Raw genomic sequence first — 12,423 nt, forward strand, 5'->3', positions numbered from 1 at the left:
ACATTTCATTTGTTTGGCTTTAAATTACAACAAAGAAAACATTAAACCCCACAAAAGCAGTGCTGGCTATTACTAGAATAATCAACTATTTCATACAGTAAATAAAGCTTCAAAACAAAAAAGAAAACACATTTAGGGACACATAATGAGAAAACACCCAAACACCCCCCCACACACACAATTTGTTAGTGAATGCAGTTCAGTAACAAAAACACATCTGGAGATGAACTTTCAGTAAAGACTGGATTTTCAGCCACTGGTTTTTGGGTTGTTGGGTTTTTTTGGAGTTGGTTTTTGGCTTGGGTTTTTTTTTTGTTTTTCTTGATTTTTTTTTTTTTTTTTTTAAAGAATTTAACTTCAGTTCAAAACTCTTTCCTTCCTTTAACCAAGAGAGTATTTTCTCCATGCAAAGTTTGGTAAAGTTCAATTTAACCAAATATACATATTTTTTTTATATTGTTTTCTATTGCCCCTAGATGCACTATACAGCACTACAGACAAGTGAATCTCTTCCCACAAGAGATTCCAGTTAAATAGCAATTCTAGACAGAAAAAGCTAGCATTACTGGATATCATAATACACACCAGAGAGAGGAAAGGGAGAGCTCAATTACAAACACACGGGTAAACATCACCAGCCACCACAACTTTATCACAGCACTTGAAATAATGGGAGGATCTCAGTTGTTAGTCAGGTGAAAAGTCTACTCAGGGAAAGAAATACACATTGGTCCCTACCACAGTGTGAAAACCTATCACACAGCAAGCAAACTGAAAGAACAAAACATTTCCTTAAACAACTTCCTTAGGGATGCCTGACTCGTGACTTTTGAATGTTTAGCAATACTGTTATTATGCCATACACAAGGATAAATATTATCAACCATTATTTCAAGGTCTTTTTTTATTATGGATTTTATTTATATGTATATAAACACATGCATATAATTTTGGTGTAAAGACTTGCTTTTTCAGGCTTTAAGGAATTTTTAAAAATGAGGCCTATTATCATATTATTTGAAGCTATAATAATTGCCAGACAACAGGCAAAGTTTCAGTGTTACACGCCCAAAGCTGGTCCCTTAGGTGAACAGCGCTGTTGACACTTAGGATTTTTTTTTGTTGTTGTACTTTTCAATACTCTCAACTGAATACTCATCATCTCGCTGAGATCGGGGAAAGATACCGATGCCGAGTGCTTTTAAGAATGACAGTCATTTGGGGTTTCTTTAGTTTCTAAATGCAGCCTAGACACTTAATTTTAAGTACCATTTGAACCATTTTCCTTATTCTCTGATGAAAGGTCTCTTGGTCAGTTCTCCTGATGTCTTTAAAGGATACTTCATAAATTAAGAGTACAAACTCCAAAAATTTTGTACTTAACACACAGTACATGATTTTTTCATAAATCTTCAAAGTAGTTAGGGGAGAGTATGGTTCCAAAGTTGCGTACATGTAGAACTGCGCAATAAAGTCAAACAACAAAATATTTATCTGAATTTTTCCATCGCACAGCAACACTGATGCACACGTATATTCTAATTTTGCAGGATCAGGCAAGCTACCTCTATAAAATTGTATGTAATTTTTTTCATATCCACACTCACAGACACACTTAATGTTCAGTTCCTCCACAATCAGCACTACCGTACTGGTGCAGCCTTTCAAGATGCTGAACACCTTCAATAAACACTGAAGTGTGAGGGTTAACAGTAACACTTGCTAATAGATCCTAAGCCCTTTGCAATTTGGGGGAGACAAGTCCAGCACTATTTCATGGCTGCACTAGGTTAGGAGCTTACCCTTGAAACAGATCATTCACAGAAACCTACCTCGACCCACATTTACTACTTTTCCTTCTCTCCTCTTCCAACAGATGACCGAAACACAAGAGCTGCTACCGCTCCCCTGACTGAGTGGTAGCAATCATCCAACAGTGGGTGACACCCCAATGCGAGCAGCACAAACCCCAGAGAAGACTGAGGCATGCCACTATTACTTTACATATATACTCTAAGCCACATTTTAAATCATTTCACATACTAGAATGTCAGCGTGGATAACCACTGCCAGAACACGACACAGAATCCCCCAAAGTCAACCACAGGTTCAGGTAATCATGACCTCCCTTTTTACAACATAAATGCATAATTTCCGCACCACTCTTTGATGAAGGGACCACAGACTTAAAAAGAGGAAACAATTACAGTCATTAGAATTTCACCCAAGCATGAGATTTAATCTCAGGCCACAGTCTTGCCAATGGCTGTGGGGGTCTCAATGGAGACAAAATTGCTCTGTGGGAGAAAAAAAATGCCTCGATGATGACATTAGTCAGCAAGAGAGACTGAGCTTTGTCTTCCATCCAACAGCACAGTCAAATACAAGGAAACCATTTTCCCTCCCCCTCTTCTTGATCCTAAAAAAGAAAACTACAATAATTTTGTTTCCTTCTCTGAAATGCAGTTTTTGCATGCTTTGGAAACTTTCTTCTCCAAAGCAATACTGCTGGAAGGGAAGTCTTTAATAAAAGAAAAGTAGATTTAAGCATGAATAAACATCTATGACAAAAGACATTTCCCCTTGCCTATCCTGGTTAATATAACTGGATAGTTCTATCAACAATTCTCAAACACTTCTATAGCTTTTCCTTACCCAAAAGGTTCTCAAAAACCACTTCAAATTTTACATATACAGGAATCATCTCTAAAATATGCTCACCTGCTCTACAATACATTTAATGGAAATAAAAGACAGGTGAAACTTTGCTGAACAAATCAAGGCAAAGTTCCACAGCTAAAAAGAGCGCCCGAGATCACCAGCTACTCTTGTATGCCAACCATATGTCACATCCCAAATAAGACACAAAACAAAGGAAGACTTTGGCACAAAAGACAAAAAAGTGCTACAGGGGATTGGATTAAATTCACTTTTCTGGCACTGCAGAAAAAGCAGATCTGCAGTGGACAAAACAACCTTCATGATCCCGCTCTGGCATGAAGTAAAAGAAAATCAGAAGTTTTTAAACAAAACCGTAAGCTCAAATGAATCATCTCTTCTCTGGAACTTGGGGTGAGGGGCCCGGATTCTTACCCAGGTCAACTTCTCCTATAAATCTCAAAACTCAAACTTTGATTTTTACTCCCCCTTATCATCCTTTACTCCCATGATGCTCCTGAATACAATTTATTCATTTTTGTTTGAGTTACCCTGCTCAATTTCCTTTTCTTCCACTATTTACCAACTCATTCTGCTGTTACATTCAACATACATATATATATTTGTTTGGTCGCAACCACCCCTAGTGCTGGTAATGCTGATAATTACAATCTGATGTAGAATTAATCAGCTTAAGTTTGAAACAGAGATCATAATTCAAATTGGAAGCCAACACTAACCATTTCGTGTTCACTTGAAGAGATTAGATAGGCTGTGCAAGAACATTTTGGTAAAATAACTGATAAGGAGATAGGAAATAAGAATTATTGGTATTTACTTAGCCTGCAACGCTTTTTGGAAGCAAACAGTTTAAAGGAAGCACTTCAGAATGGCTATTTAATCTGAATTTTACAGATAGCACAGAGAATATTTTCTCACAGAATGCACGGTATCTTTGCAATCATAGCTATCGTATGAGCTGTTCAAGTCTTTCTTTGCTAGAGCTCTCACTCAATTTTGCTCCGTTATGAGCTGTGACCCACAGAACACAATGCATTCAAGAATCCAGCTGGAAATTACTACCACAGAACATCTGTCCTTGTTCTTCAGCTTGCCAGGCCAACCTTAGGGTTCCCAGACAGAAAACAACGAGCTGCCACACAGAGAAACAACTTTTTATTCCACTTAACAGACTTGAACAATGACAACGTGGAGGTTTGCTTTGCTTGCTTAGCTAGAAGATCTGTTGCATGTCTGCTTTACAATTATAACCTAGTTTCTTCCCCATCTGCATTTTGTTTTTCTAGGGGGTTTTGATAAACAGTACTTTACAACAGTCATCCAAGAATATACATTATTATTTCTAGTACAAACAAAAAAAACCAGAGAAACATTAAGGAAGCTAAGTTCACGGCTCCATCAAGCTGAACTAGCTTTTAAAAGTGGGTTCTATACATAAGCAACATATCATTCAACTTATATCCAGCATCAACTAATTGAAGACAATATCTAAATCAAGCTGTAGAACAAATACAGTAGAACCTTAAGACAGTTTGTTGATTAGTAGACCACTGAATTGCTAAATTGGACTATTTAGCAAGCAAACATATCCATCATCAGTAAAAATACTGCTTTGAAAAATGTGTTTTGATTTATTTTGACAAAGGTAATTTTAACTGTAAACATGCTTCATATTTTACAGTAAGTTGTTCTAGATTTTTTTATGAAGGTATTTAGAAGACTTCACTACATTAGCTGATATTTAAAAACATCTAAAAATGGATTAATAAGTCTTGACCACTCTTCCAAACAGCTCACAAAATAATTTCAAGCAAGGAGAAACATGAAGCAAAAGTGAAATGAAAGGACATGTGGTTATTTGATGAATGCTTGCACACACTATGATGGAACAAAGAAATTCTGTTTTTAAATCAATAGGAAGAATGATCAAACAGACTTAGTCAGCACTGTTACAGCGCTTGGTTATTATGTTTTCCTGAAAAGCTGTCAAGTTTTTGTGTCAAATAATGAAGTGTGAATTAGCACAATTTTGTTGTATACAAGCAAGTATGCACACAACCACTCAAAAGCTTTGTAGAAAAATTGTCTGATATTAGCAAGAAACAATTTAACATTCAAACAAGGTTCAATAAAGCCACTCCTGTCTACAATCTACATTTAAGATTGAGAATTCAATTATAAATCACATATTCAGAACAAGATATGCACAATTAATTTTTTTTTTAACTGAACACAGAATTTCTGACATGATTCTAACAAGAAGAGAATGTGATTATTCACTATAGCTTTTGAGATCAGAAAGCAATGGCTCTCTTGCTTCTTTTAAACTTTTCAACCCATAAAAGGAAAGGAAGACTTCCTGCTTTGCTCTCTTCTATTACTTAAGAGTTGATGTATAGTTTAGGAGCTTGTTGAACCTGTGTAACTTTAATAGGGAAATCAGCTTCAAGTCAAGAAAGCAGAAGAGGGCATAGAATAGAAATCGTAGCAGCCAAGTAGACTAGTCTCGCTGTCACATCACTCAAAAAAATTAATACACACAAAAATGAGAAGCAATGCATAATAAATGGAAAGTTAGAACCATTAAAGTTACGATACAGATAGATAAAAATTCCACATGAAGACCACTATTTTAAAGTGCCCTGGTACACACACACAAAACCAAGTTTCATTCTACTCCTAATCTCTCACAACAAACCCTATATAGAACAGAAGTGGTTCAAAACAGATTTAGTACAACTACCTTGCTTTTGTGCTCAGTTATTAAATGACATGGGGAAAGAAATAAAATAATTGTGTACACTAAATTCCATGGTTCCCACATTGCCAATTGCTTTACAGGTTAATCTAGATAAACTTTTCATAAATGTAAAAGAAAAAAACTAGCCCTTGCTTATGTGGGTGAAGAGTCATACCGCTCACGTGCCACTTCAGTTAAAGCCAGTTGTTTCGTCTCACCTGTGTTACTTGTGTCTCATGTAATGTGTAAGACAACATCCTATACGTTTTTACTGCTTAAGGTATAAAAAGCACTATCCAAATTGTAGATTAAATAAGACTAACCTTCCTCAAAACACAAAGGATATTTTCTTTAGGAATGGGAAAATTAAGCCACAGTTGTGTTCCAAATCTTCTACTTAATTCTGTTTCGATTCAAAGTAAGGTCACTCCATCTACACTGACCTGTTACCCTATGTACTTATCATTAAGATCCTACATTGTAAGCAAATACTGCCCTCTTGTGCACTGTAATATCCAGTAGACAAAGTTGTACTTTGGGGGTTGGGGAGAGGGAGGGATTTTAGAGCAGCAATATTTTTATACCAGCTGCCTTTTCTTTATGCATAGCTCCTTAATTTAAAAAGTGGCTTTCATTTTAAAATGTCAATAAAAATACTCCTTTAATTTGTCAGACAAGTATCAGGCACCAGCCAAATTACTTAAAGTGAATTAAAAAAGACACTTCCAATTTCAAGAGAAAAGTGTTTTCATTTACAGAAATAAAGTTTATTTATTTGCATTTTTTAATACAAAGCAATGTCAGTGATTTACAAGCAGCATGAGCCCAACAAGTTTAATAGTATTTAGAAAACGTTCACATTAGTGCTAGCTGAACCCTCTTGGCCCATGAGTACTTCCATAACATCAACCACTATGTAAAGGCTTGTGAATATGAATTACATTACATGGGAGTTGAATTTTCACCGGAACAAGGTTCATTATTATGTTATTCTCACTTCAAGCTGGCAGCCAGAGTCCTCAAGACTCTCCAGTGACTTCTCTCTGACCAGAATGGTATCCCCTGAACAACACAAGGCACTCTTTCCTCCAGAGAAGAGCAGGTTTCCCTTCAACACGTGCACTCAACAGCAAGAGGCCTTCACATAAATTTAAGTCATCCACATATACATTCTACAACTACAAAACTCTATTTGTTCACTCACCTGGAATGGAAAAAAACAAGAACTGTCATATCTTCACAAAGGTGTCAACAAGCAGAAGTTGACACTGACAGAAGTGTCTTTTCATGACAGTAATGCAAAGGTAACTCTGAGTTTACAAATCCTCTTAAAAGCTCACAACAAACTCAGCAAAACAACTACTCTGTGATAAAAATACTTTTTTTTGTGCTATATTAATCTTGCAAATAATCTGCATCTGATTGAATTTGAACGCTGGTAGCAAGGCCACATTTCCCTTGATCTCCCAAGACTGTTTTCATTGTACTCATTTGCATCAGCAAGACATGCTTTTGCTATGCTCATTTCCCCCTCCCCAAGCTCTTGTGCAAGTTCAAAAGTCTTGGCCCCTCCAATGTATCAGGTATGAATTAATACCCTTCCTTAACAGAACACAGCAGCAAAGTGGAAACAGACACTTGCAAGGCAGTTTTCTTTGAAAGGAACTGCAGGGACAAATGGCGACAATGAAGCTCTAGTTATAAAGTAAAAAGGTCGAAGGTTCAGACAGGCATAAGGATTACAAAACTACAAGTTTGTCAGAATTTCCCCCCCCCCCCAGGTTTAGACAACCAGGGTCAAGCAGTAGCTTTCCAATTAAAACCCTATAAGGCTGCTCTGTCCTTTGAACTTCATAGGGGGAAAAAAAAAAGACAACTTTCTTTTTCAGAAGTTCTTTTGAGGACCCATCTCAAAACCAAACAGATAAAGGGCATCTGACAACAGCTCACCTAAAACAAACACTGCAGTATCCCTTCACTGCATGCGTGTGTGGGAAGCTAGGATGAGGTAATCATGTTCTTCTGTATTAGTGTGCTGACCCTTTGTAGGGCATGAAATTAACCATCAGCAAGTAAGAAATCTGCTACTGGTTAAACTACTTTGCTACGCAAAGTGGTCTTAAAATGAAATATGGGGATTGAATTTCTTCTGGCAGATTAACTCATATAACCTCTCTGCAGGCATCCCTTACTGCTGAACTCATTTGAGAAACCATTCCAGACCCTACTGGATGCATAGGTCTGCAACAAACAAATGTAAAAGCAACTCTTATTTTACTTTGATGACATTAACATCAGCTTTGTGGAAGATCAGAGAGCTGAAATTTAACAAAAAAACAGAAGCTTAAAAAGAACCATAGGACTGTGACAGAAACTACCCCATCCCTGTGTGAAATTTTAACAAAATACCACTTTAAATCTCTATAGCAATAGAAGAAAGCAGTAACAATAAAAATAGCAGTATTGCATTTTGCAGTCATTCCTCCAGTGCAGAAAGCAAGCAAAAGGCTGATGTGGGTGCTTCTTTACTGCTTGTGACAAGCTAAAGAATTGACCCTTAAAAATTCAGTTTTCAGGTTTGTTTTCTCCGTTTAGCAAGTGAACTACAAACGGCTATAAATACAGTATTTGTTGCATTGCTTGATACATGATAGATAGACAAGATCCTGCTAGAGCACAGAAGTCTTGAAATTATTGTAAAAGAGAAAGTTTGTCTTATTCTTTTGAACAGCAAGAACAGAAAAGAAAGACATGACACAGTCCAAACCACAGAGCTATCCACAATAACTTAATACCCTCCTGCCACATCAGACACACAAGAGTCTGCTGTTAAAGAATAAACCAGTATGATTTAAATACAAGTGAAAGCCATGATGTAGTAAGTCAAGTGCCTATCATTTATTCCATTCCAACCTTGACTATCACCTTCCGGCTAAAACTTTCAGCAGCATCTTCAGTGGAACTGTCTGCAACATTTCCAATTCCCAGCATGCAGGTTAAAAAAAAAAAAAAAACTTTTGATTTAACATTTGATATGTTTTGTTTTCAAGGACAAGCTTTGCAAGAAAAATGTAGCTACACAGAATGAAATACGACTTCCATTTTCCATTCCATTTGGTTACTGCTCAAATATTCTGCATTCACTTAATCCTAAGGTATTGTCTCTAAATAAGCATCTTGTGAGTGACTGGGAGAAGTATTTGCAAGGTCAAGCACTACCTGGCATAGCATGACGAAAATGCAATACTAGATTCAGCCATGAAAAAATCCACTTCAAAAATTAGCTAGATACAGAAATATGTCAAAGAATAGTAAATAGTATCATTTCATCTGTAAGCAGATTTATCAGCTTTGTACAGCAAAGGAATTAACCCTTAGAGCACTCTGGGAGCACAAAAAAGATGACAGAGAGGATGGAATTGGACTAGAAGATAGCCTGGGACACCACTGATGAAAATGGCACCCTGGAAGAGAAGAACTGAGATTTAAAAAAAAAAAAAAAAAAAGAGACTACTGGCTTCCCTTGTGAAGCCAGTAAGGAGCTCCTCAGAAGGAACCCCTTGAGCTAGTCACCTCGTGGGAGACCTGACTGAATAATGCTGGTGCTACCCAGCCACAGCAGACAGCGTTTCCATAAGATGGGGTCACTCAAGGAGGAGCCAATAGTTTACACCACCTTCAAACAATAAGAGCACGCAATAACATATTTTCACACCTGTAGCTTCTACTGCAAAAGCTGCATCCACATGACTAACATAAATGAGAAGGCAGCTTCAGAGCCCCCTTCATTCCACCCTCCGATTCCTCACATCCAGCTCCCTTTCCCACAGCCCTCCTGTCTCTAGTTTTTCTGTAGGTTAACTCACATCTATAGCTATTTGTAGGACTTAATTTCAGAAGAGCAGTATTTTAAAGAGGTGTGAGAAATCTGAGATGCAGAATAAACACAGGAAGATAAAGTACTTTGCACTTACATTTTATTTTAAAACCTTATACATAGAAAATCTGTAGTAACAGAGAAATCACAGATTCCATCAAAAAGAAAAATAGTAGCAGCATTCCTGGTTGCAAAGAAAATGCTTGGAATGGTGAACCCTGAACATTCATGATTAGGAAGCAGATGAAAACAATCTAGATTTTTAAAGTATCATTAACTGGAAGGCCTGGCTTTCAATTTCTGAAGAGCTGGAAAAGTTGGCAATATTGAAATACTGACACCTAAACACTGAAGGATGTATCCTGCTACACAAGATACGCTATACTTCAGTGTGAGTTTCACCAAACCATACTAAAACTGTAAGCACCTAAAAATAGTCCCACAGGCACAGATCAGGTTTTATCATCAAGGTTTCACCTTTTAAACCTGGTAGTAAAAAAAAAAAAGCATCCACTACCAAGATACACGTATGCTACCAAGCATAAAACTGAAATTTCTAACTCTTTAAATTAAGTATTAACACAATACCGCATTTTCTCTATGACTCTTTCTTAACACATAGAATTGCAGTAAGTCATACTAAGCAAATGTTTTCACTAAGATACATAATCTGGTATAACTGAAACTAAGCAAGTTTGACATGTTTATGTGTCTGAATTGCTACCTGTAAAGAATCATTTTTTTCTGGGAAGAAAACTCTATCAATGCCGTCTAGTCTAGCCCACTGTCCACATCTTTTCTTCTCCCAGCATGGCCTATCAATAAGGAAATCTGAATGACTTATTCAACCCGTATGGGCAGCTGTGACTAAATGCTTTGAAGTTCTTCATAAAAACAACAGGAAACAACAAAAAGTCTATGTATTAAACAATCACCCCAGATAAGTGTTAAAGTGATAAAAAAAGCTGTTTTTCCAAGTTCTCCTAGGTCCTCTTCATGAGAAAGTTTATCCCACTCAGATTAGTTGTTTCTGACAGAAAGGAATGTCTAACTACAAGCCACTCTTCAGTACATCCAAGAAAAGTTACCATTTGTCAAAGTAAACTTTGTTTTTTAGAAGATAATCAGGTGCTTACAATTACTTAAGAATGATAGCTGATTACAAAGTACAAAAGAAGACTAAAAGACCACGGGTTTCTGGAATTCAGCACACAGCCACTCCTCTCTTGCAGCTGTGGAGCACACATTAACAGTACACAGTACTTTACAGCTGGTGAAATTGAGAAATAAGTAAATGTTTATTATCCTATCCAAAAGAAATGCAAACAATACAATGCAGTTACTGCTAACACCATTTACAAGTAATACATCTGTTCAAAAGGGGGTTAATTCATACGTCATGAAAAGTAACTTGGTCTGAACCTCAGTCTAGCTGAGAAGAAACATATACTGCATTACAAAACTACCACCTAGTTGACACTAAAGAGGCACTAGCAGAGGAAATGCATAGGAACTGAACTTTCAGAGGTCCCTGTAATTGCAGTTTATCAACCTGTGACTACTTTAAACAGCCTGCAGCTGCAACTCCATTATATCCTTAGTCAAGCACCAACCACCTCTTAACTCTTTTTACAACAGATGGAAGGGAGAGGTGTTATTTCTCATAGAACAAGGTGAACTAATTCAAAATGAGCTCTGATGCAAACCAGATTAATCTTCCGGTATCATCTACAAAGACTAAAATGGAAAGTTACTAAAATCCACAAAACTATTTCTAAACATAAGATTATCATGTTAGAACTCCCCAGTCTCTCCAAGACAGATGTTCGGCACAAGTGTGTCCAGAAAGTACACCACAGCTCTCAACCACAGGGGATATCAAACTCTGACAGCTTTAACAAGTGAGAAAATAGAAATTAATATTGCCCTTAAATAACACAAACGAGGTCTCCGTACACAATAAAGCTTTTTTTTCAAGCAAGCGTAAGAAAACTGAGCAGGCCTGACTGTCCAAGGAGCACCCGAAGAATTCACATTTACAAACTGCTTTTCTATGAGTACTGGTATTTTATTTGAGGGGCAATTATGAAGAAGTGCAACAAAGTCACGAGGCCCGTGAAAAACCTGACACCCCCCACCCCCCCCGCCGTCCACTCGGTGGGCACGGCCAGGCAGCCAGAGACCCCGGGGCCCTGACTAACACAAGCGAAGCTCCCAGCACAGATACGCTCAGGCGGGCAGGAACAGCCCTGCTCGCCTTACCGCGGGAAGCCGGGACCTCGCCGAGGGCTGGGGCGCTCCGAGGCACCGGGACGGCCCCGCCACGGCGCCCCGAGAGGCCCGGCAGCACCCCGGCAGGGGCCTCTCCGCCACCGGGGCCCCGGGGCGGGCAGGGGTGGCCGCCCCCGCTCCCCCCCTTACCGCCGATGATGGTGCGGATGAGGGAGGCGTGCCCCGGGCAGTCGACCAGCGTGAACTGGAGCTCGCCGGGCCCCGGGCCCAGCTGCGGCGGCAGGGCGGTGCGCAGGCAGGAGAAGCCCAGGTCCAGGGTGATGCCCCGCGCCCGGCTCTGCGGCGCCCGGTCGAAGGCGGCGGTGGAGCCGGTGGTGCTCAGCGCCCGCGCCAGCGCCGTCTTCCCGCTGTCGATGTGGCCCAGGACGCCCACGTTCACGTTGAGGACGCGGGGCGCCGCGGGCCCGGCGGCCATGACGGCGCTGCACCCGGCCGGTCCGTCCCAACAGCGCCCCTGCGGCAACGCGGGCCCCGCCGCCGCCGTTCCGCAAGCCGCGGCCGCCGCCTCAGCCCCGGACGGCGGGAAAACCCGTCCCTGCCCCGCCAAGGTTACGGTCAGGAGGAACGCCAAGCCCGAGGGAAACTCCGCCACACAGCGCGGGCACCCGCCTCCACAGGCGGGACGCGAGAGCCTGCTAAAACACGCATTAAGAGCGTTAATTAGCACTCCGCATTAACAGCACGCACCCTGAAGGGCGACCCAGAAAGGCAAAAGATTGGTCAAATTCATCGCCATTCATATATTCAGCAGCCGTGCCTGCGGGGATGAACGCCGCCCAACCGCTGACAAACGGCCCTGGCTCACCTCTACGGCACCTGCTTGCCCGTTATCCTC

General features: G+C 39.8%; 1 protein-coding gene across 2 annotated transcripts in view; it reads right to left on the minus strand.

The window, feature by feature from the left end:
• Positions 1-12,423, minus strand: part of EEFSEC (eukaryotic elongation factor, selenocysteine-tRNA specific) — a 128,378-nt gene extending 115,955 nt beyond the window's left edge. Inside the window, exon 1 of one of the 2 annotated variants that reach the window (XM_076346374.1) lies at positions 12,394-12,423. Coding sequence is in view for 1 of the 2 variants with exons in the window: in XM_076346373.1 (XP_076202488.1) it covers positions 11,718-12,003 (286 nt within the window). In the remaining variant the exon portion in view is untranslated. Of the gene's footprint in view, positions 1-11,717; positions 12,004-12,393 lie in introns of those variants that run through there. The other variant, XM_076346373.1, reaches the window with a different exon arrangement.

The sequence above is a fragment of the Aptenodytes patagonicus genome, chromosome 8 (genome assembly GCF_965638725.1).
Source record: "Aptenodytes patagonicus chromosome 8, bAptPat1.pri.cur, whole genome shotgun sequence".
Lineage (NCBI taxonomy): Eukaryota > Metazoa > Chordata > Aves > Sphenisciformes > Spheniscidae > Aptenodytes > Aptenodytes patagonicus.